General features: G+C 49.9%; 2 protein-coding genes across 3 annotated transcripts in view; both read left to right on the top strand.

The window, feature by feature from the left end:
- The window catches only part of LOC132335404 (syntaxin-binding protein 4-like), a 39,873-nt gene extending 29,702 nt beyond the window's left edge, over nucleotides 1-10,171 (top strand). Inside the window, exons 13-22 of the mRNA XM_059861935.1 lie at nucleotides 931-1,027; nucleotides 3,013-3,140; nucleotides 3,627-3,719; nucleotides 4,215-4,280; nucleotides 4,376-4,564; nucleotides 5,002-5,118; nucleotides 6,210-6,259; nucleotides 7,107-7,237; nucleotides 8,506-8,563; nucleotides 9,328-10,171. Of these exons, the coding sequence (XP_059717918.1) occupies nucleotides 931-1,027; nucleotides 3,013-3,140; nucleotides 3,627-3,719; nucleotides 4,215-4,280; nucleotides 4,376-4,564; nucleotides 5,002-5,118; nucleotides 6,210-6,259; nucleotides 7,107-7,237; nucleotides 8,506-8,563; nucleotides 9,328-9,430 (1,032 nt within the window). The 3' untranslated portion in view covers nucleotides 9,431-10,171. The remainder of the gene's footprint in view (nucleotides 1-930; nucleotides 1,028-3,012; nucleotides 3,141-3,626; nucleotides 3,720-4,214; nucleotides 4,281-4,375; nucleotides 4,565-5,001; nucleotides 5,119-6,209; nucleotides 6,260-7,106; nucleotides 7,238-8,505; nucleotides 8,564-9,327) is intronic.
- Nucleotides 10,172-16,219: 6,048 nt separating this feature from the next.
- The window catches only part of SEC14L5 (SEC14 like lipid binding 5), a 41,087-nt gene continuing 33,733 nt past the window's right edge, over nucleotides 16,220-23,573 (top strand). The window contains exons 1-3 of one of the 2 annotated variants that reach the window (XM_059861199.1): nucleotides 16,220-16,288; nucleotides 20,038-20,143; nucleotides 21,990-22,065. In XM_059861199.1, coding sequence (XP_059717182.1) covers nucleotides 22,003-22,065 — 63 coding nt within the window. In that variant the 5' untranslated portion in view covers nucleotides 16,220-16,288; nucleotides 20,038-20,143; nucleotides 21,990-22,002. Of the gene's footprint in view, nucleotides 16,289-20,037; nucleotides 20,144-21,989; nucleotides 22,066-23,573 lie in introns of those variants that run through there. The other variant, XM_059861200.1, reaches the window with a different exon arrangement.

Here is a 23,573-nt window from a genome sequence, read left to right as displayed (position 1 = left end):
AAAGCAGCTCCTCTCGGCTGGCAGGAGCGCAGCGCTTGGCTTCACTTTCCAAAGCTCCGTTAGCTCGGGGGTGACACCGAGTGGCACAACCCGAGGTGGTTTTGGGGCGGCCAACATCCCGAAGTCCTGCAGCCTGCAGCGGTGCCGTGCTCAGGGGTGGTGGGCAGCGGAGCGGGAGGTGGGACTCGAACGGGGCAGCAGAGGGATCCCAGGGACTTGGTGCTGGTGCTGGGAAGGTGAGCGAGGATCCCTCCCCAGCCCCTTCCCAGGGAGTTCCTGGGAACTGCTGGGAGCAGGAGCTGTGAGTGCAGCCTGGCACAGGTGAGCCTTTCACTCGGGCTCTTTCCCAGAGTCTGCTGAGCTCGACTTTGTCTTTTAAAAGCTTTCAGTTGCTGCTGCCAGCAGGGAAGTGGGGCTTGCACAGGCTTATCTGCTTCTGTGTGCTGCCCTGAGGTTGAACTGATAAATATCAGTAGAAGTTAGGGCATCAGGAGTAATGAGAGAGCAAAACATGCAGTGGAGGAGCAAAATGTTTGAATGTCTCCTCTCTCCATGAGAAATACTCTGTTAATAGCTTTTATCTTCCTGGTCCCAAACACAATTTCTGGGCAGTAAGAGAAAGGAGAGGCTGAGCTCTTGCCAGCTGAGTCTTGCTGAGACTCCACTGGCTTTTGATAAAAGTCCTGAAAACTCTTTGGAGCTGCAAATCTGATTGCAGATAAAATGCTCTAGGAGGGATGTGAACCTGTGTTCAGGAACAGACATTTCTGTACACGTGCAGCAAAGGAGAGTCTGCAAATCCAATCCAAGCCTGTTCCTTTGGGAGATGCTGCCTGGAGAAAGCCAGCATCAAGTGTCTTCCCAGTGCTTACCCCAAAGAATTGCTTTTCCAGTATTTTTCTTTTGAAAGGCTCCTTGTTTCTGCTCAAGGTGCTGCAGTACCTTGGTCTGGATGTGACCGAGGAGAAGAAGAGGCAGCTCCGGCAAAGCCTGACCACGGACTCGCAGGGGACTGTGGCCTATGGAGGTGAGCAGGAGCTCTGCCCGGGGGGATCTGACATTTTTGTGCAGCTTCACTGGCATCTAACAAGGGAAAAGGGGACAGAAGTGGCTGGTGAGACACCTGCTTGGGTAGGGATGGAGCCTATAAAGGGGGGAAAGCACAAACACAAAAGAAGGCATTCTGTACAATCATGGATTCGTGGTTGGAAGGGACCTCAAAATTCATCTCATTCCACCTGACACCTTCCACTATCCCAGGCTGCTCCATGCCCTATACAAGAGGACACTTCCAGGGAAGGATCAGCCACAGCTTCACTGGGAAACCTGTGCCAAGGCCTCACTGCCCTCACAGGGAAGAATTTATTCCTAACATCTAATCTAAACCTACTCTCTGTCAGTTTAAAGCCATTCCCATTGTCCTATCATGGGTAAACTCAGACTAAAAGAAAGTTGGTGCAAGAGTTTACTTTCCTTAAAATCCCAGCTTTCCTAGCAGGAGCTGGCCAGAGGAGACACAGAAAATGAAAGTCAGTTCTGCTTTCTGTGGCCTTCCAGAGCACGGCTGGCCCACAGGGTCTGCTCCCCAGAAGGCTTTCAGCAAAAATCCAAAACCATCAGCAATGTCCCCAGCAGAGAGAACAGTCACAAGGCATCTGGATCAATGTTTTGTGCTGAGTGAGGGATGGGACACAGAACCACGGCCCTCTCCCACGAGTGACTGGAGTTGTTGTTTGTGGAAAGAGAAAAAAAAAGGATGACTGGGGGTATTTAGCAAATGTGCTGCTTTTGCAGAGAGACTCTGGCTCCTGCTGCAGCCCAGGGACCATCCAGGGCAGGCTGCAGGGTGGGACCATGTGAACCTCATGAAGTTCAACAAGGCCAAGTGCATGTTCTGCACCTGGGTCAGGGCAGTCACAAGCACAAATCCAAGCTGGGTAGAGAAGGGATGGGAAGCAGCCCTGGGGGAGGATTTGGGGTGTTGGAGGGTGAGAGCTGGACATGCCCTGGCTGTGAGCACCCAGGGCTGGGCTGAGCCTTGGTATGGGCAGCAGGAGGGGGGGATTCTGCCCCTCAGGTGAGACCCCACCTGCAGAGCTGCTTCCAGCTCTGAGGTCTCTGGGGGAGACCTCAGAGCCCCTGCCAGGACCTAAAGGGGCTCCAGGAGAGCTGGAGTGGGACTGGGGACAAGGGATGGAGGGACAGGACACAGGGAATGGCTTCCCACTGCCAGAGGGCAGGGCTGGATGGGAGATTGGGAAGGAATTGTTCCCTGGCAGGGTGGGCAGGCCCTGGCACAGGGTGCCCAGAGCAGCTGTGGCTGCCCCTGGATCCCTGGCAGTGCCCAAGGCCAGGCTGGGCAGGGCTTGGAGCACCTGGGATAGTGGAAGCTGTCCCTGCCCATGGCAGGGATGGAATAAGATCATCTTTATGGTCCCTTTGTGCCCAAACCATTCCATGTTTCAGTGATTCTGTGACTGGAAGCTCTGGGACCCTGGTGCCACCTCCCTGATGGTCCCACCCTGTCCCACGCAGCCCCTTCTGTTGGGCCTTCCTTCATGTCTGAAAGCAAAATTAATATGGATTTTCAGACTTGTAAGTTTAACCCCTTTTCTAAGTACTGAACTCACTGAGTTGTGTTTTTGTTTAAATCAGCAACACAAGAAATGCACAGCAGGTGCCTTTTGTTAGGGAAATGTGGGTTTAGCTTAAAATTTTAAAACTTTCAGAATCACAGTTGTGAAAACTCCCCTCTGGAAATAGCTGGGGTTTTCTGGGTTTTAAAAAAGTCAAATTTTTCAGTTGGATAAGGAACAGGAGTCTGATAAAGGCTGTAAACAACTCATTGAAGCTTGATGGGATTGCTGACAAACCCAGGATTATTAGAGAAACCTGTCTGGAATCTCTAAACCCTGCTTGGCACCAGTGGATGGCCCCAAAATCAGTGGCATCTTCTCTTAACCCACAACAATTATCTCTTTTAGCCTGGTAAAAACTGCTTGTTTCTCACAGACGTTCTCCAAGCACTCAGGGATCTGATGCAGGAGGAGCTGGACGAGGCTGCTCTGGATTCCAGCTCTGTGCTCTTCACTCAGCACGAAGTGGCCAATTTGCTGGACACATCAGCTTTTCACTCCCTGGTCAGTCACCCCAGAGCTCTGCTACATTGAATCCATGGATCTTCTACATGAAATCCATGGAATTCTGAGATGGGAAAAGCTAAATTACCATCTTCTGGTTGTTCTAGAGTTAGACAAAGCAGAACTATTAATTAATCATTTTTTAATAGAAAATTCTATAAAAGACCTCAAACTTCTCATTTTTAATAAGGAAATAAGAGTATCTATGGGATAATATGAGGAAGCAGCCTGGCAGTTATGCAGAAGGAGAAATAGCCATAATTAATCAATTCTAAGTAATTTCATTTGGTTCACAATGTGAATATTCACTCTAGCTCAGCTATATCAGCAAGGATGGGGATCAGGGAGTAAAATTCTGTGGGGCAAAATGATCCATCCTGGAGCTGAATTCTTTAATGTGCCTTTTGATCTATTGCATAAAAATGCTGACTCCTTTTTTAGGTGATTTTGATTCAATGTGTGATGAGTCTGTCCCTCTCCTTGCAGACCTTTGACTCTCTCAACTGCAATGGCAGCGAGGACCTGGAGCAGCTGCAGCTGGAGATGAGGGATCTGCGGCACGAAGTCCGCAAGCTGAAGGTGGAGCCTCCCCTCAGAGCAGATTTCTTGGCTGGGGTGTTCTGCTGTAGCTCTCTGTGGGGGTAATGGGGTGGCCTGTCCCTCTGGAGAAGTCACCAGTTTGCATTCTGTGCATTCCTCGTCACACGGGAGCCTCTCACCCTCCACTCTCCTTAATTGCCTCTTTCTCACTCTCAACCTCAAAGGAAAACTTATTTGTACTCAAAGCATGCAGTCCCTTCTCAGCAGGGAGCTAATATATTTAAAAAGCAGCTCTCATTAAGAATTCCAGTGTGTGATTAACAGAAGCAGAACCTGTGCTCTCACCCTCACCTGGCTGTGAGCACCTCAGCTGTGTCCAGGTGGAATTCTGCAGGTCACAGCTCTAAAAGCTCTCCCTGGGGGGGGGGGCAAAGTGCACAGAACTTCTGTAAAATAATATTGTGGTGGGTAGAGGCACTCTAGAAAATGTCCTGTCATTTGCTGCTTCTAATCTGGTGAAAATATTTCCCACAGTCTCTCCTGAGAGAAGTGGAGAGCAGCAAGAAGTTGATGGAGGATGAGCTTCAGAGGCTGAACCAAGTTAGTGGAGGGATTTCTGGAGTGCTGGGGTGGGTTTGGGGCTTGGCAGCTGAGGGGGACGTGGTGTGTTCATCAGAAGCTCCTGGTGCTTGCAGAAGGCCCTGGGGTTCCTGTCAGAGAACCGGAGCCTGCACAGCAAACTGCAGATGGCCGAGGTGGTGCAGAGACAGGCCCACAGTGCCGAGCAGGACTACGAGGAAGTGATCCACCTGCTGGAGGCTGAAATTGCAGAACTGAAGATGCAGCTGGCAGGGAAAAAAGCAAAGCACGTCTCTGAAATAGAGGTAATGCAACCCCCTGGAAAAACCCTCAACCCTTCAGACTCTTCTTCTGTGGGTTCATAGGGTCATGGAATCATTTGGGCCAGAAGAGATCATAAAGCTCATCTCATTCCAACCCCCAGCTGTGGGCAGGGACACCTTCCACTATCCCAGGTTGTTCCAAGCCCCGCCCAGCCTGGCCTTGGACACTTCCAGGGATGGGGCAGCCACAGCTAAGGTTACCCTCCTTCTATTTACACGGGAGAAAATGAAATATTTGCCGTGTGGGCCCACAAGGCCAACACAGTCTCTGGATCTGTGTTATAATTTGCATAACTTCCACTGTCCCTTCCCAAACAACACTGCTTTTGCTCTTAGCGAATGCCACAAACTGTTGTTTCCAAAAGCCAAGGCTGGAGCATCATCATCCCCTTTTTCCTCCTCCTGTGTCCCTGCCTCAGGAGGACATCCTGGAGCTGAAGAGGCAGCTGTCCCTGGCTGATGGCCAGCTACGAAAATCTGAAGTCTCCCGGAAGCGCCTGGAGATCTGCAATAGGAAACTGCTCCTGTTTGTGCAGGTGAGGTGTGGACCTGCCCCGCTGCTGCAGCATCACCACGGCCTCTCTCCTTCAGGGTGCTTTTGCAAGTCCAATCAACTTCCTGCTCCATAAGCAAGAGGGTTTTTTTTTTCTTCTCTCACCCAAAAAAGTCACTGTCTGTTGGCTAGGAGGAAGCAGGGAATGAGCTCAGATCTCCTCATGCCCCTGGGAGCAATGCAAACTCCGTGGTGCAGGTTTTGCTGGTGGCTCTGCTCTTCCTGGCTCCCTGTGCTGAGGCTGTCAAAATCATCCCTGCTCACCTTCCCTTGCTCTATAAATAGGAACCTGGAGAGTGGCTTTGCTCTTCCAGTGCTTTTCCCCCTGGATTTCCTGCAAAATCTCAGTTTAGTCTTTCAGTTGACAGGTTTTCCACTTCATTCCCTATATGGTGTAATTAATAAACTGGCCAGCATGGGAAGCATTAGTAGTCAGTGTATCTGCTATGGCTACTGGTGGCCTGTCCCAAGAACTCTTGAAATCAAGCAGAAACAGTGGAGCAAAAGGAAATGTAGATGCTGTGTCCTCTGCTCCAGAGAAGGAAGAATTAAATGCCCCCCAGACCTTCAGCACTATGTGCTAGAGCCTGTGCAGTTTGGGGTCAGACTTTGGAAATATATCTCGCTTGACCTCAGGGTCAAACATCACAGGATTTTGAGCACTGGAGCAAAATGTCTTCCTTTTTTCTCCACCCCTCAGCAGTGTTGGAGAAGTGCGTGGTAATGAGAGCTTACACGTGCAGGTCCAACCCAGGAGCCAGGGGTTGCTGGCAGCCATGATCACTGAAATGCAGTCTGCAAAATTATTCCTTGGAAGAGGATTTTTGTGTTGCATTTCATACATTTTAGCAGTGGTATTAAAATGCAGAATTCAGATGTGTCTGTAAATTCATGAATGCTGCCTGAGCTGCAAAAGGCCTTGAGATATTTGCTTCAAGGGCAATGAATAAGCAGAAGCTGATTACTGTCATATTAAATCTGATCATCAGGAAAAACCCATGGGGTTTGTTCTCAGGAATTATTCATTCCTACAAGTTTGAAACCTTTTTTTTTTTTTTTTCTGTTGCATGACAGAACATTTACAAGGTCCTGAGCACACACAGTCATTTACCAGATGAGAAAAGGTAGGAGATGGCTTCTGGGAATTGTGAACAGCAACATGAAATGTCCTTTTCTGACCTTTCTCTGGGGAAGGTGCTTCACACATAACCTACCCAGAGTTTCTAAACATACTTTCACTTTGGAATTGAAACCATGGGAGAAAGATGATCTGGAGGCTGCTGGTGGGTTGGTGCTGGGGGACTTGGGCCTCTGTTCAGGCTTTTTTTGGGAGGGAGGAGCTGAAACTCAGCTTGGGCTAAATTGCTCTTGTCAGCAGAGACCCCAAGCAGGTTGTTTCAGAGCAGCAGTTTTGACCCACCTGCTTTTCCAAACATAAACCAGGTTTTGGCTTCAGGACCACATCCTTTTTTATCAGCAGTTAGAGCAGACAAAGTGTAAGCAAGGAGCTCTCCAGACTCTCAGCTGCATGAATGGCTGCAGAAACAGAGCTCAGGCTTCTGGACTCCCCTGCAACCTGAGCCTATCTCCTATCACTTGGGCATAAATGTATCACAACTCTATGTGTATTTTTAACTGATTAAATAATTGAAAAGTCACTGTCCCATTGATAATGACCAGTCCCTATAAAAGCCAGTTTTTAACAGGGATGGAAATCAGTTTTTAAATTTCCAAGTTGGTTATTTCTAATATAATGCGGGGGAAATGCTTTTGACAAATTCTAAAGAATACTTTGCTATTTTTCTGTAACAAAGCAATGCAAGTGTGTCTAACAGACACTTGAATGCAGAGGGATGGAGATGCAACCCCCCAAACACACAGAATTTAGCAGATCCTTCCTGAGAGGCTGGCCAGGATTGTCAATGCCCATTCTCTGACAGAAGTATTGATGGCACTTTCCGTATTTATAAGCGTCAACCATGAAACAGAAGAGGATAAAACAGGTGCAGTCTCAGACACATCTCTCCCACCTTCAGATCTTGTTGACCTTTTGCTGTCAGAAGCTAAAGAACTGTTAGCACCCATCCTCTCCAACAAGGACGGTAAGCACTAAATTAACTGCAGACAGCTGAATCCCAGCAAGTCTCAGGGATCTCTGCCAGTGTTATTGGCAGTTTCCAGCACCTTCCATATTTTTCCACACCAGTTGAGCCTCCCTGATTCTCTCATGCTCATTGAGATGTAATTCCCCTATATCCATGTGACTCATCTGTGAATCTGCAATGCAGACTCACAGGGTATGGAGTCAAAGACTTGTGCCCAGGGCCAGAGGAAAGGTGTTTACCCAGGGGAAAAACCCTAACAGGCAGGAGGAGGGTTTCACAGAATCACTGAAATGCTGGTTGAAAGGCACTGCTGGAGATCAGATCTTCTGCTCCAGGTAGGGCCATCCCAGTAGAGGGGATCTGCAGTTTAGCAGGGGGTTTATCCAGCCAGGATGGAGATCCACAGCCTTCCTGGATGGTGTTCCCTATGGTGTTCCCTCACTGCTCTGTGACAAAGATCTTCCCAGCACCCAGCCTGAGCTCCCCCAGGGGCAGCCTGTGACCACTGCTCCCTCTTACACTGGCAGCACTGCCAGAAACAGCTCAGCTCGGCTCCACAGCCTTTAATTGCCCTGACGTAGCACTGGGGGCTGTGAAGTTGCCTCTTGGCCTCCTCTTTGCCAGGCTAAACAAGCCCAGCTCCCTCAGCCCTCCCCAGCCTCTCCCTGCAGGCCTGGGTCTTCCCTTGTTGGATCCTGCCCAGTTTCCCAACAGCTTTAAACCCAGGATCCAAACTTTCCTTCTGTCATCCAGGTACCATTACAGCACTGCTGAGCAGAAGGGAACAGTCACCTCCCTGTTTCCTTGGAGGGAAAACCAGCCATGCTCCCTTTTCCTCACATCTGTGAGCAAACCAGGCATCCAGCTCCATGGGAGTCTGGATTCACTTTTCCAGTCTGGGACTCTGTGCTGGTCCATAAGCCATAGACATTTCTTGGTGGCCATTATTTGACCCTGCTTGTCTCTTCCCCCACAAACTGTGTGACCTCCTCAGTGTCACGTCCAGGTGAATGCACAGCCCCAAACAGGTGCCCAGTCCTTGCTCCTTGATGCTATTCACCAGCTCAGTGTGGCCACAGCCCAGCACTGCTTTGTCTCAAAGCACAAGACACAAAGGAAATAATTGCAGCCTTTCAGGAGCACCTCTGGTTTATGAGTGCTGTCAGCATTTTCTGAGCTCCTGCCCCATTTAAATGTGCATTATCATAATGCAGCAGCATTGGGCATGTTCTCTGCACTAACTCTTGGCTCTGTGCTTCCTGCAGCTCTGCCATGGGACAGGGACCAGTGCCTGCCTGCTGAAGGAATCCCAGATTACAAGGAGTAGGTGTCAGAACTGCCGTGGTCTGTAATTTGGACAACACAAATACTAAAAATTCCTGTTTGTTTTGTTGGGTTTTTTTAACCAAAACTGTTGCTTGATGACTTTTGATCAGACAGTCTAGGAGAGGCCTCCAGATGGCCATGACAGAGAAGTACTGTGAAATTCCTAGACAGAAAGAGACTTCCCGCCCTGCATGATGTGAATTCCTGGATTTCTATTTTGCTTTATAAAATGCTGGTTTTCCTTCAGGCCAGATGGGAATTTGTGGTTCTGTTTCTTGTCTAGCCAGCATTTTTATAGTGCACTCTGTGTAAGGGAAAAAGCATCACTGAATATGTTGATTTTTTATGCAGTGATATCGAGATGCTGTGAAGCTCCAGACAAGGAAAGCAGGATGACATGGCTTTGTTTGGACCTTAAACTGTTAAATTTCCCTGAAACTTCTTAAACTGCTTGTATTTAACAAAGCCATTTCCTAAAGTTATCTGAAAGGGCACTTTGAGACCTAAATATCTCCTACTGCTTTCTTAGCCTAACTCAACCTGAAGATCTGCCAGCACAGTTTTTTGTTTAGGTACAAAGTACCCATTTGCAAATGATAATTTCAAGGTTATGAAAAGCATTTTCAGACAAAACAGGCGGCCTGCAGTCTAACCAGGCAAGATCTGTGGCTTCCTCTTCTTTCCTAAATAACGAGTGCTGTCTTCACATTACCCTCTGTGTCCTTCTCCCAAACTACCTGAGGCATATTTCTCCTTTTCAGCCACCTTCATCAGAAGACCACGTGGCCCCCTCCTGCAGGCCAGACCAAGAGTGACCAGCCACAGCCACCAAGCCCAACAGAACTGCCTAAGAAGTCGACATAAATATCCCATGGCTTGGTGGTGCTCCAAACCACAGCCATCCATCCCATGGGAGATGGGAAAGACACCCCCCAGGCACCTCAGCTTCCAGGCCAAGCAGACTGAGAACAAGCTTTCTGACACAAGAATCATTCTTCCTAACTATCCAAGACTTTTTCAGCAACCTCCCCTGCGCATCTACCTCTGAGTTATCATACAAGGCTTTTTGCTCACGGTTTTGCAGCTTTATAGGAAAAATATTCTCATGAGGCTACAGAGGCCTGGATTTCTGTGGCAGCCTTTTAGAGCTTGTATTCTGGGTAGCATGAATGTACCTGAGGGACTCGGGGGTCTTCAACAGATCTCTTTTGGTATTTCAGATGAAAAACCAAAGTCTATTTAGTGACTGTAATCAAAGCAGCTTAATCCCTAGCGTCCTAGTTGTCTTGGGATAGGTACTTCTCTTTTTATTCTTTTTGTATAGCTTATCCCAGCTGCAGTGCTTGGAGTGGGAAGCAGCAGCTCAGGCAGTTGTTGGCCAGAGTGCAGGACAGGCAGCGGGGTGCTCCGGTCACGGCGTGGACAGCGAGCCCTCCCCGGAACGCAGGGCAGGACATCGTGGGCATAGTGAACATAGCTCAGGAAAGGTCCCTGGTGTCACTGGGAAATGAGATCCACGTGATGCAAGACTGGGACAGCAGCGGATGGGCATCAGATCTGAGATGGGCAGAGGTCTGGAAAATAAAATGGAAACACTCCTCACAAGCAGTTTGCTCTCTGGGTTCTGATTGCAGCTGCTGCGTTCAGCGTCTCACAGACAAAGACACAGCCTGAGACCATTTTTCCTCCCTCTTATTTTGGCAGCTCCTGGGGAGATGCATTGAGAAGTGCAGGAAAATGGGGTACAATCTGGCTTTTACAAATAATTTGTTAAGATTACTTCAAATCTTCTTTGTGGGGGTTCAAAGCATGTGGATCCTTTATTGTCTAAATTAAAGGCTTAGGCAAAATCAGGACCCTCACCAGTGTCTCCTGCACTCGAGGTATCACTGCACTGCTAAACCAGCAACTGTGTGGTGGAGTATATCACATAAATAACCAGTCTGAAATTTTGAGTAAGCTTAATTTCATAGCTTGGGGTAAATTAAATCTTGGGAGTGCATACCTCAGAATATAAATTAAAGGACTTCTTTTAAAAGGAGACATAATCCTTTGGACTGCTTACAAGGAATATTCCCAGGAAGGAGAAAATATTCATCTTGGGATATCTTGTTTAATGGCTCATTCCCCAGTGCTCTCTGCTGTGATGGAATGATAGCAAATCCTGGTGTTACCTGTGGGTTTGGCCCTAGAGCTTTGTTCTCATCTCCTGTGTTACACAGACAGGCAAGAGGCACACACAGCAAAATCCAGTCTCACCAGTCTGGTGTACCCTGGCTCTGGAAAAACACCTCCAGTTCCCCTGGGGTTAACCAGCAGATCCCAATCTGCTCCTGGCAAGGTCTCTCCAAAAGCATTTGGCTGGAGGTGACATCCTAGGGAGATGTCTCCAGCCACTGCTTGTCACACTTGTCAGGGAACAGCACAAACAGGATTTTGGGAAGGAGCAGGTCTTGGGTTGTGCTGTGTTATTTCATGTACCCAATGTCATTTGAGACACCTGGGAGAAAAGGGCAAAGTTATGGGGAAAACACACCTGTTTAGGCTGCACTTAATCAGCTAGAAAATCAACAATCTGTTGTGGAAATCCACAGAAGTTTCAATAGCATCTCTGACAGTCATGGAATACTTTTCTCAAAATATGAGTTCTGAACTCCACCTCCTTGAGTACTGGAAAGGCACAGACCCAGCAGGGACCAGCAGGGACCAGATACATGGCCTGAAAGAGAAACTCTTGCTGCTGCTTCCACAGTCTGTGTTATTCCATAGATGTGTAGTTAAGGTCCCAAGAAAGAAGATTTTGTATTAAAGCATCACAGTGGGTGAGGGTTTGACTGAAATATGCATTGTGTGGTTGGTGCTGGCACCTGGCAAGGGGTGGAAAGAAGGGGATGCTGCTCCAAGGCCACTGTATTTAGGGTCTCCCGAGCTGTCTGTTTCCAAAAGAGCTGTGAAGTTCTCAACCCTTTAAATAGCCCCAACAGCTCTGTGCTCTCAGCTTACTGGCTCTGGAAAGGAAATCCTCCATGTTCCCATCAGCCACTGGAGAGCCTCAAGTTAAACAAGGACCAAGCACTGCATGCTTCCCAAAGCTTTCATGTTTCTCAGCTGGTTTCCAGTATTTCCTTTGAATTTGCCATATTCCTGTGCCTTTGCTCCAAGCCCAGCAGACTTCCCTCTCTGTTAACCCTGCTGTTCCAACACCATCTCTGCAGAGCAGTGCTCAGAGCTAAGCTCTGACAAGAGCTGTGCTCCTGGAGGTGACACTGATTTTGGTGACCCAGAATAACAAACCTGTGTCAGGCTTTACTCCCAGGCAAGGGGAATCAGGCAGAACTCAGCAAGGCACAGGGTGACATCTCCTCACAGAACTACCAAGAGGCAAAAGGGGAAATACATAAAGGAACAAACAGCACAGAAAGAGAAGTTATTTAAATAGGGTGTTCTTTATTCATACAGGGCCTGCCTAGCACTCTGCAAGAGAGCTGAATTCTGGGTTAATTTGCAATACTTTTGCCTTGCTTGTACGGTTGTGGAGATGTGCTGCTGTCACAATGTGCTGTGTTTGTCTCAGAGAATGTGCCTTGGAGGGTCCCAGAGTGACTGCACAGAAATGAGAAGGAGTATTTGTGATAAAAATGAGACCTGAATGGTATTAGATCTTCCTGAGTGGCCTTCCAGATCCTGGAGGGATCCTACACCAAAGATGGAGGGGGAGTTTTTACAATATGTAGTAACAGGACAAAGGAGAATTCTTCACACTGACAGGGAGCTTCAAGCAGGTTTAGATTGGATATCAGGAAAAACTTCCCTGTGAGGGTGGTGGGGCCCTGGCACAGAGAAGCTGTGGCTGCCCCAGCCCTGGAAGTGCCCAAGGCCAGGTTGGACACTGGGGCTTGGAGCAGCCCGGGATGATGGAAGGTGTCCCTGCCCATGGCAGGGCATGGAACTGGATGAGCTTCAAGGTCCCTTCCAGCCCAAACCATTCTGTGTTTCCATGATTCTATGATAGGCTGGACTATGGCAAATATTTTATGAGCTAAAATGCAGAGAGACCCCCCATAAACAGGGCATGTCAACACACTGCAGGTGATAAACTCAAAAAGATGCATTTAAAGAGCATCAGTGGGATCAGCTGTTGAGCTGGAAGCTTTGGGGGTTAAATATTAGCGATGTGATGGGTTTATTTTGTATTTCTCTTACGCAAAGTAGAAATTCAGTTCTTAGCTGCCGGTGGGTCAGAGGGTGGGAGACCCCTCTGCCTCACAAAACAAATCAAACCAAGATTGGAGCATCCATTTCAAAAGCTGCAGAGGCGGGGAAGGCGGGGCAGGGAGCCCCGGCATTGTCTTGGAAGGTGAACGAGCAGAGCCATTAGCACACTGTTCATCTGCAGTCCCACGGGGAAAGGAACCCAATCTCAGCCCGCTGCTCTCCGGTTTCACCTCGCTGGGTGACCTTGGGCAGCACATTTCATCTCAGGTTTGCACCAAAAAACAAACAGGACTGAGAGTGGCACGGGCAAGGCAAAGCCCAAAGGGATCCACGGGATGTGGGGCAACCTCCCGGCACGAGGGGGTCTGCGAGCGCTGTGGGGTTGGGGACTGCTGCTCTGCTTTCCCTCAGTGGTTCAGCTTCTCCTGGCTCTCGGAACAGCAGATCCAGCTTTTGCACAGCTCTAGTGAAACAGAGCGAGATGAGGTGCTCAAAGGTGTCTTTACCAAGGTGTGGAGGTGGCAGAGGTGAGCTCCAGCCCAGAACAGTGCAGGGGAGGAGGCTGGTGTGTCTATCCCGGCGCTGGAGGCAGTGTGGGGAGCCTCTTCCTCTCAGCTCCACTGTGACACCTGGACTGCAGCCCACGTTTAGAGAGTGGAATTCACCTCCACGCTGCTTAAATGGGCTCTAAAGGGCAGGTGAACTTTACTGCTGAATTTTTAAAGCAAGCCTTTAATGTTTAACCAGTGCTGATTTTCTAAGGGTTGTTGGACAGCAGCTCCTCAGAGTGACACTGCAGGAAGGGCCGGGCTGGAGGTGTGAAGCTGCCTTTGCCTTTTCCTTTTCCTTTCCCTCAGGGATCCTCCCCCTGCTCAGGGCCGAGTTACCCCAGCACCTCCATCACAAACCACTGAATTTCCTGGCCTTGCTGACTGCAGCTTTGCCACAAACCTCATTTGCAACTTCTTTCAGCTGCTTTCCTCATAAGGTAAAGAGGAATAACACCACCATGAACAATCCCTACAAGCTCTTTCCTGCACGTGACGTGCCAATGCATTTGAACTGCTGTTGAGTTTTTTAAATTTATGCCACCAGATGAGGAAGAGAAGTTGAGACAAAAGCAGAATTAGAAGTGAAATGCCCTTGTAATGGGGGAAGTGGAGGCTGAATGATATCTCCAGACCAGATGTCCTTCCTGGAAGACATTCTCCTTTCTAACTGCAGGAGTTCCTGGGCTGGGCTGCTGAGGGGTGAGAACTTCTTTCTGAGGAGCTCCCATGAGAAAAAACTGAGGGTCAGTGCCAGCCCCTGAGGCAAACACCCAGTCCTGGTGGGTAGGAGGACAGTCAGGGCCCTTGGGAATGCCCTGGAGAGTTGGCCCTGTGTCAGGGGAAAAGGCAGCCCACTGCCACTGGAAAATGCCAAGGTGACCTTCTGGCAGCAGGAGAAAACAAGTGTTGGAAAATAGGAATTATAGTCAGGGCTGCACAGCAGAGAAAAAGATGGATTGGGACTCACCAAAATCTCATCCAGCTTTGATGACCTGAACAAAAGGGAAGCAACCACAATTAGGGCACAGAGTAGTTACAGGCTGGTGTAAATTCTGTAGCAAGAAGATGGAAATAGTGCTTCATTTCTTCTTCTGTTTTCTCTGAGGAAATTTAGCAGTAAATGAGGAACAGAAGAGACATACAACTTCTTTAAAAGAGAAAGTTGCACTGTGATGGGAAATTCAGAATATTTATTTATAAACAAATACATTTTGGTTTTATTCTGAATATATCTTTATAAAGTAGATGTTGCAGGCCTTGAGTAACTTTGTGGCTTTTAATGCCAAGTTGTGCTGCAAAGGTCTTTAGGAAAAGTGCTCTGGCTCCACAGGCTGCAGCCCTGGGAGCTCTGACATTTGATGGTCCATGGTTGTTTTTGAGCAGTGTCAGGCTGGTCTCCTCAGTCTGAGATAGCAGAACATTTCAGGAAATATTGCTGATCAGAAATAGCACTGCAGCTTCCTGAAATGCCTGACCAGATAAGGGGACACTCCACAGCTGGAAGTGATAAGGAGGCAGGAAAAGACAAAGCAGCAGTAAATGTGATGTTACTTCAATAGCAGCAGGCAAAGGGGCAGCTGGTCCTTAAGGAGAACCTGAAAGGAGGCTCTGAAGGTGCAAAACACTTCCCAGGCCTCCACATCCCTCTCCTCCACCACTTTTGGTGCCACACGCCTCTCCTGCCTCAGGACCAGCTGCTCAGGCACTCTTTGACACCCCAAAGTCAGGCAGTGTTGGCATCATTTCCTCCACAGAGCCACGGCCCCAAGGACTGTCACTGAATGGTGACAACTGCCAAGCACATGGCCTGACACACAGGGGCCACTCACCCTGAGCTGCAAAGCCCCCAGGATTCACCAAACACTGCACAGGCTTTTGGAGCTGGTGGGAGAGGGGAAGCTGAGAGGTGAGGATGTCTCCCAGTGTCCTTCTCAGTGTCACTTGTCTGGGTGATCCCCTTCTACCTCATCAGACAGTACAGTTTGGGGAATATTTGCTCAAGGAATGGATTCACAGGTGTGTAATAAATCATTCAATACAGTGCAGTGATAAAGGGCTGAGGTGAGCAGGTCCCTTTGCTCTGATCCACCCTGGGATGAGCAGGATTAGATTGTGTTTGTGAGCTGTGGCTCTGCCTCCTCCTGCCCTGACCCAAGAAGGTTCCTCCTCCTCAAGGGCAGGTGCCAGCTGGGGGAGAATCATAAAAACATGGAAATCATGAACTGAAAGGGTCCCATCAGGATCATCCAGTCCAACGCAGCCGTGCACAGGACACTCCAACAATCCCACCCTGTACCTGAGAGCATTGTCCGAGCACTCCTGGAGCTCAGGCAGGGTTGTTGCTCTGACCTCTCTGTGGGATGGGGTGAGCCCATCTCCACACACAGCCCTCGTTATTCTCCTTTTCTGCCCACATGAGACCCCACCCGGAGACCTGGCCGGGTCTGGAGTCCTCAGCACAAGAAGGACACGGAGCTGCCGGAGCGAGTCCAGAGGAGGCAGCAAGATGACCAGAGGGACGGAGCAGCTTTGCTGTGGGGACAGCCTGAGGAAGCTGGGGGTGTTCACCTGGAGAAGGCTCCGCGGAGACTTCAGAGCACTTTCCAGTGCCTAAAGGGGCTCCAGGAGATCTGGAGAGGGACTTAGGACAGGGGATGGAACGACTGGCCAAGGGGGAACAGCTTCCCACTGCCAGAGGGCAGCGTCAGGCGGGACACGGGGCAGCGCTGTCCCCTCACGGCCGGGACCCGCCCGCCCCTCAGCGAGATGGCGGCGGGGAGCGCGGGGGGGCCGCACGTGCGGGGGGCGGGGCCTGCCCGCGCCCCCGCAGCACAATGGACAGCGCCCTGCGGGGGCGGGGCCAAGCGGGGGGCGGGGCCGGCGGGGGGCGGGGCCGCCGCAGCCGCGGGAGCCGCCGAGAGCGGGATGGGTCCGGCCGGGCTGCGCCGCGCCCGCGGTGAGGGGGTGAGGGGCAGCGGGACGGGCGGGAGGGGAACCGCGAGACGGGCTCGGGAATCTGGGTGTGGGGTATGGGAGGCGGCCGCGGTGGGCAGCGCTCTCCGGGCTTCCCTCGGGGCCGCCGTGTGAGGGAGGGGCGGGCGGGAGAGGGGGTGGGTGTGAGGCTTTTCCTGCCTCGCGTGCCTGGCCGGGCTCGTCGTGAGGCGGCGGAGCGGGGGCCGTGGGTGGGTGTGGGGGCGCCGGGAGCCGCTGTCCTTCGGACACGGGGAGCCGAGAGGGGAATTTTAGTCTTAATCCTGTGGGATTAGAGAAGGAGCCGGTGAAGACCCGTGCGGTGGGCTTGGGGTGGCGAGGGATCCCTTGAGGTCTGTGGACAAAATAGAGCGGTTCTGAAGTTGTCGGGTCTGTGGTGCCGGGGCAGCGCGGCGGGCGGGGCTCGCTCCCGGCGGGCCGAGCCTGCAGGGGGCTGCGAGTGGGACCCCGGCACCAGCCCGAGCCGCTCCGGAGAGCCGGGCACGCCGAGCTCCCCGGGGCTCGGGGTTCAACAGATCCACCCTGAAACTCGCCCTGAAGTATTTATAAACTCAAAGGGTGACCCTGATCAATGGCTGTTATCCATTGATGGATTTAACAGGTTGCCCGGAGAAGCTGTTGCTGTCCCATCTCTGGAAGTGCCCAAGGCCAGGCTGGACCGTGTTTGGAGCATCCCGGGGTGGTGGGGCTAGAACTAGCCCTTGGCAGGGGCTAGAACGAGATGGGCTTTAAGGTCCCTTCCAAACTGTTCTGTGATTCCATGTTTTCAAGTCAGCTTCAAGGTGAACCAAGTATATTCTCTGGGTCACTTGGCTAAACTCCTCCAAGCAGTAAAATTGGTCTGTAGATGGTGAGACGGTGCTTGTGTTGATGGCACCACTTATCTGGTGGGGCTGATGACAGCCAGCCGCTGTTAAAGGAAAATACAGCTGCAGACTTAACTCAAGGCACACTGAAACAGCTTGCTGGTGCTTTGTTGTACTGTCGAGTGAGCTTCTGCCTGGCTCTGCTCTTGATTTACGTGTTAAACTGAAGCATGGGGTCCTTGGCAGAAGAAGGATGCGAACTTGTTGAAGTGGGTCCAGAGGAGCCCATGGAGATTCCTCATGGGCTGGAGCCCCTCTGCTCTGGAGCCAGGCTGGGAGAGCTGGGGGTGCTCACCTGGAGAGGAGAAGGCTCCAGGGACACCTCAGAGCCCCTGCCAGGGCCTAAAGGGGCTCCAGGAGAGCTGCAGAGGGACTGGGGACAAGGCATGGAGCGTGATGAGGCGTTTGCTCAGGTTGCCCAGAGGAGCTGTGGCTGCCCATCCCTGGAAATGATCAAGGCTAGGTAGGATAGGGCTTGGAGCAGGTTGGGATAGTGGAACATGTCCCTGTCCACTTCAGGGTGGGAAACTGGATAGGCTTTAACCCAGACCATTCCAGGATTCTGTGTCTCCTACTCTTAAATTGTGTTTGAGAATTGAACTATTTCCTATTTCCTACACTGGATGGATATATGGATGTGGTATGACTTCCTCTGGAGTAGTAAGGTGAAGGGGTTTAAGGTGGGGTTTACTTCAGGAATGCTTATCTCCTGCTGCAGGCTGGCAAACATCAGGGAGTTAATGTATTGCTGTGCATAAACATTCCATGGTGATTCTTTGGTGAGAAAATTACCTTAGGAGATGGATGTGTGGAAATATGGGGCATGGAGCTTGTTGTGATACACACATGGAAGAGAAACAGCTCTGAGAGCAGAGTGCTGGACACTGTTCCATTTCCCTCTTCCCCTCAGCCAAAAAGACTTCTTTATTGTGTGGTCAGGAAGGTACAAATGTTGTTGTTTGGGTCTTGGTGTTGCTTGTCTTTGGTTTTGATCCATGCCAGGACTCCAGGTACCTCTGCCAAGTGTAGGAGCAATGCCCAGGCTCCACCTCAGCTCCCTCCTGCACCCTCCGTGCTGCTTCACCTGCTCCAGAAGTGTTTCTCAGGGGCAGGATTAAGCCCTGCCTGAGCAGATCTCTGCTTCTAAAAACTGGTAAAGGTTTATTCTGGAAGCATTCTGCCTTGAGCCTTCCTTATATCAAGCTTCAAGAGACTTGTTCTTAAGTTCTTAGGTCAAAAAGCTCTAATAAATATCCTACAGCTTGGTACTGTGTTGTTATTCTGTGTGTGAAGCATCAACTACAATATCTCCCTAAGTGAAAGGGGCTCCAGGCAGAGGAAATGTCACACACCTTTCTCTCCACCTTTCTCTAGAAGGCAGGAGGAAAGGATGCAGCCCTGTGGAGTCCCCCTTTTCTAACTGGAAATATCAGCTTAGCTGGGTGCCACAGCTGGCTTTCACGTGGTGTAATGGTATTTGAGGAAGTCAAGAATCCTGCTATTTTCAGCAGTTCTTTGTCAAAAACAAAACAAAAAAACCTGCTCGGTTCTCTTCAAGATGAAAAGCAGCCACCACAGGTGGGAGAAGTTAATAAAGTCATTTGCTGCCAGTTCCACATCCAACAGGCAGCTCCAGTGTGGAAGGAGCTGAGTGAGTTCTGTGCCTGGCTGAGAAGCAGGGGCAGGGGGTTTGATTCAGGGATTTCTTTGTATTTAATCTAGACATTCAGTTTCTGATTTCCAACCATCTGGCTGTATTCTGTCAAGTAAGCTGCTCCTACACATAGTAGAATAGAAGTCAGGCATATGGAAAATCCCTCAGGTGCAGTGGCTGATTCTGGATGAGAAGGAAACACACCCAGTCACTGTCACTGCCTGTCCCTTGCTATGTGAAGTGATGTGTGGGCCTGGCTCCTGTGTTGGGGGAGCTTTGCACACTGGGGGCTCACCACTGCTTCTTCAGAATCCATTTCTCTGGAATGTTCCCTGAGTTACAGCAAGTGCCATCAGGGGTCCATATCCCTCCTCTTCCCACCTCCTTCCCTGGAGCACCCAGCAGGTGGATCTCCAGCTTGTAATGAGCTCTCTCTGCTTCACAGAGGAATTGCTGTGTGGGCTGGAGCAAAAGGGGTGCCCAGGGAGCTGAGGCTCCCAGGGCTCGCTGCTGTTGGCACAGAGTGTCAGAGGATGCTTTGTGAAATGTGGTGGCTGCTGCTGTTTGCTGTGTTCAGCTGTGCAAGAGTTGAAATACTTTTAATATCTGCTTGGGATGGTTAGGGTTGCTATTATTGGGATGGTTGTTAATAGCCAGATTTGGTGCTTCAATGCATTGATGGCTCCAAACCTCTGAGCTTTTATCAGCTACTCTGGGCTTGGCCAGCTGGTATTGAGCCTTTTTCCTGGTGTTTCCCCATGGATGCTCCAGGTGTGCCTCCACCTGTGGATTGGGGTTTCTCAGTGGACATGCTGCAGTTCAGTGGGTCACTGCTCTTCACCTGAGCTGTCTTCCCTAATGTGTTTTTTTAGCCAGATGCAAATAGGAAGTTGAGCAGGGAGCCTGGGCCACTGTAGAGCTGGAAGGATGTTTGAGGAGCAGACAGACTTTCTTTTTGGGTGGTTTCTTTCTGGTAGTTGAACATACCTGTTTATAATTTGAGTAGAACGTGAGATGAATTTAAAAACACATCTGTCTTTGGTGCTAAAGCACTCTTGAGCTAATATGGCCCAGATGCCCAAGGTAACACCTGGGACTCTTTGTCCTTATCAGTGCTCATCATCATCTTCAGCTGGGTGTGCCAAGTAGCCACCTTTCAATGCCTTTTCTGATGGTTTTTCCCTTTTTTTCCAGGACTTACAGCAGAAGTCCCTGTTGCTTTGAGAAGCACAATGACCATCTCACAGCTCTGTTTGGAGGAGAGGGCATAGAAGGTCTGCTGCCACTGCACTCTCCTGAGGTACGAAAGATTTCTAGGGCAGGTGTGAGTTATCAGCTCTCATTTTTCCACAGCTTCCTGTGGCTGTAATAGTTACTGGCTCTTTTCTCCAGCCTTCCCTCAGCTGGAGGAGCACAGAGGCAATAAACCTGTGGCAGTCAGGTCCAGCAGCTGCTGGGAGCAGTGGCTCTGTCCAGGCAGCACAGTTATGGCTGCTGAGCTACAGCTTGTGTCATCCCACTGTTCTGTGGCTGGTGCCTCTGTTTTTGGTGCCTCTGTGGGTGATTCTAGACTGGTCTGTCTTGAGCCTTCCTGCTGTGGAGGTTTCTGACCTTCTCCTGCCGAGGTGCAGGAGGTGAGGTCAGAATAAGCAAGATCCCAGCTAAATGTGCTTGAGGAGTCTTCTCCCACTCTGTTTGAGCTCACGGGAGGGTCCCTGCCCAGCCTAATCATGTTACAGGTCGTGTTCCAAGGTGCCCTGTCCTGTGCCTCTTGGCTCGGGTGTCTGATACCTGATAGCAGCCTGGGCTTCCTGGGATGTGTTTGCCCTGCTCCTCTCGCTGCACTCTGGGTTGGATGCTCTGCTGGGAGCTTCTCTCTGCATTGACTGGCTTGGCATGGGCTGGTTTTTAGCACCAGTGAGACTGAGAGATCCAGGGAGCCCTGACCTTTGCTGCTTGGGTAATGTGATCCTCTGCAGAGAACTGTCTGATCCCTGGGCCCTTTTTCTCCAAAAATCCCCCATTCTCAGGTACTCAAACTTTTCAAGTCCTTTTTCCTTCGCCCTTGCATAGATTTTACAGTGTGATGGCATTTTGCAGCAATTTTTGAGGGAGATTCTATTGCCTCTTCATGTTTCACCTCGGGTTTTGGGCTGAAAATGTCAGGGCTAAGTTGTCTGAGTGCCCTGAGTTCAGCGCTCCGCTGCATCACGCTGCCGAGGGCTGTGTCTGCTCAGCAGTGGAATTTGAGTGGGGTGGAATGAGCACAGTGCCTCCAAGCAGCCACCCAGCCTTTTGTGTCCTGGTGTTCATGGATGGCATTGGCAGGAGCAGTACAAAGGAACTCCTCAAGGAATTGCAGAAAGGAACCTAATGATGCTTTTTATAATGATTTGTGCACTTCCCTTGAGATGGTGGTTACTGGTGCACGTTTGAGGGTTAAAACCAGGCAGGAGAGTCTGAGGGAGGAATGCTGGCGAGGACAGTGAGAGGTGGCTGGGAGCAGGGAAATGCTGAGGACAGGATTGTTCCTGCTGCCTGCAGTTCTTGCCTCAGTTCAGCTGGAACAGTGGGCATCCAGGCAGTGGGATGTGATTGCCAGCTTAGCATCAGGCATGTTCTTTCAGCATACTGCTTCCTTTTCCTTTCAGTGAGCTAAAACAACTGAATTCTACTTTATGCACAAAAGCATTTAAAACACCGAGGTATGGGGAGCTGTGGAAGCTTTGAGTGAAAAAGATTTTGCCCTAATGATTACAGATCTAACATAGGGAAGGGGGATAGGGGGAAGAATTGCTTTGTAGGCTCTGTAAGGCCCCTAAGACAGGCTCCTCCTGGACGATTCATTCTGGCTTTACATCTCTGTACTGTGCTTTAATTATTGGGAGTTTAGTTGGAGCTCCAAGTTGAATTTATTGCAGTAGTGCTGGCAAGCAGCACAAGATGCTGGGCACAGCTCTGGACTGGGACTGCAGAGAATTGCCTCTGTCTCTGCCACTTACTAGGCAAGATATTCTACCTAATAAATCTCCTCTCTATTTGTAAAAAAGAGCTACAGCTTCTAGTAAGGTCTGTAAAAATCACCTAGAATGTATTGCACTGCTTGGTGTGGGGGTCTACAATGTTCCAATTTCTCTCTATTACAGGTGTGTGGTAAAAATGGTGCAGAAATACCAGTCTCCAGTTCGAGTCTACAAATACCCTTTTGAGCTCGTCATGGCAGTGAGTAACACTCAGCACTTTCCCTGCTCCAGCTGCTGAGGGCCAGTGGGAGGTGGGGGACTGTGGGTTTGGCTGGATGTCTGTTACAGTCCTGCTGTAGGGACAGAGCCTCAGCTCCCCTCCTCCAATTTTCCAGGAAAAATAAGGATCACTATCTCAGTATTAAGAATGGCAGCTTAGTTGTTAGAAGGGAAAAAAAGAAAAAAAAAAAACCAAGAAAATCCAACCTTATGTAATTATTCTTTGACAAGGAAGGAAAAAAAAAAAATTGACATTGTTAGGCAGGGTCAGTTTGTGGCCAGACACCTTCTTTGCCATATCACCAAATGCCACTCAGTTCAAAATCTGTCCAGATGTGATCCCAATCAGCACTGTAGTATGGATGTGTCTACAACTGGATTCTGAATAGTACTCAGCTTTTGGATTTGGTTAAAGGCTGGAAATCTTTGGAAAAAGTCTTCTGTATTGTTCTTCCCCACCCACTCTGTGATTGAACTGTCAGGACCTCTCCAAATCTTGTGATTTCCACAGGGGGTTTGAGGGCTGTCACTGAAGTTCTTTCACTGGTGATGCAGAAGGCTGGTGTTGACCGTGGGAGCTGCTTTAGGCAGCTTCTTTTCAATATTCTGGACTTTGTCACAATTAGGTGTGAGTCAAATACCCTTCTCAAAGGTTTGCTGATGCATTTCGAGGGCAGCGTTTGGGTGTTGTTAGAGGAGCTTGCTTATGGAGTCTTGCAAGGTTTCGTTTTGTAATCTGCTGATGACAAAATTTCAGTCAGCTGAAGGGATCCCCAGGCTTGGTGTTTGCCACTTTTAGCCTGCTGCCTCTTCTATTGCCTGTTCCCAGTTCCTTTCGTTTATGGGAGCCCAGAATGAAGATGGGAAGCTGCAGCTGTTGCAGACAGCTGATGTGACTCCCATGAATGGAAGGGAGAGCCTCTATTGAGTTCCTCTTGCCAATGTGGCCTCTTCAAGATTTCTGAGAAATTCATGCTTTAAGATTTGTTTTATCTGAAACAGCCTCCAACCTTTTATTTCAACAGTTAAAACTGGGGGCATCAGTTTGTTCCTCCTTGTGAATAGGGGACCCCAAAGGCACCAGCAGCTGGGAGTGGTTGCTGCTCACTTTGCTCCCTGATCATCCAGATGAACACTGCTTTTGCTGGCAGTTGAGCTCCCTCCCAAATCCACCCCTTTTCCCCCCAGTCTTCTCCAGACTGGCCATGTCTGTTCACAGCTAAACCAGTAACGTGCCACAGAATTGCCCTGACCAGTGTGGGGCTGATGTTTGTGGCAGTGGAGCTTTCCTGGCTGTGCTCTTTGCTCTCTCCGTGCATCCTGTGTGAGAATAAGACACCAGTACCTGTGATGAAGATTCTGGGAGCCTTTGCTCCATGTACACCTCTCCACATTCCTGTTGTGTCTATTACCAGGATAAAGCTACCACCAGATGCTCCTCAGTCGATTGGCTGCTAATTGAGGAGGGCTGCCTTGAGACAAATCCTT

The sequence above is a fragment of the Haemorhous mexicanus genome, chromosome 17, assembly GCF_027477595.1.
Source record: "Haemorhous mexicanus isolate bHaeMex1 chromosome 17, bHaeMex1.pri, whole genome shotgun sequence".
NCBI classification, from domain to species: Eukaryota; Metazoa; Chordata; class Aves; order Passeriformes; family Fringillidae; genus Haemorhous; species Haemorhous mexicanus.
This window is presented reverse-complemented; position numbering and strand designations above follow the sequence as displayed.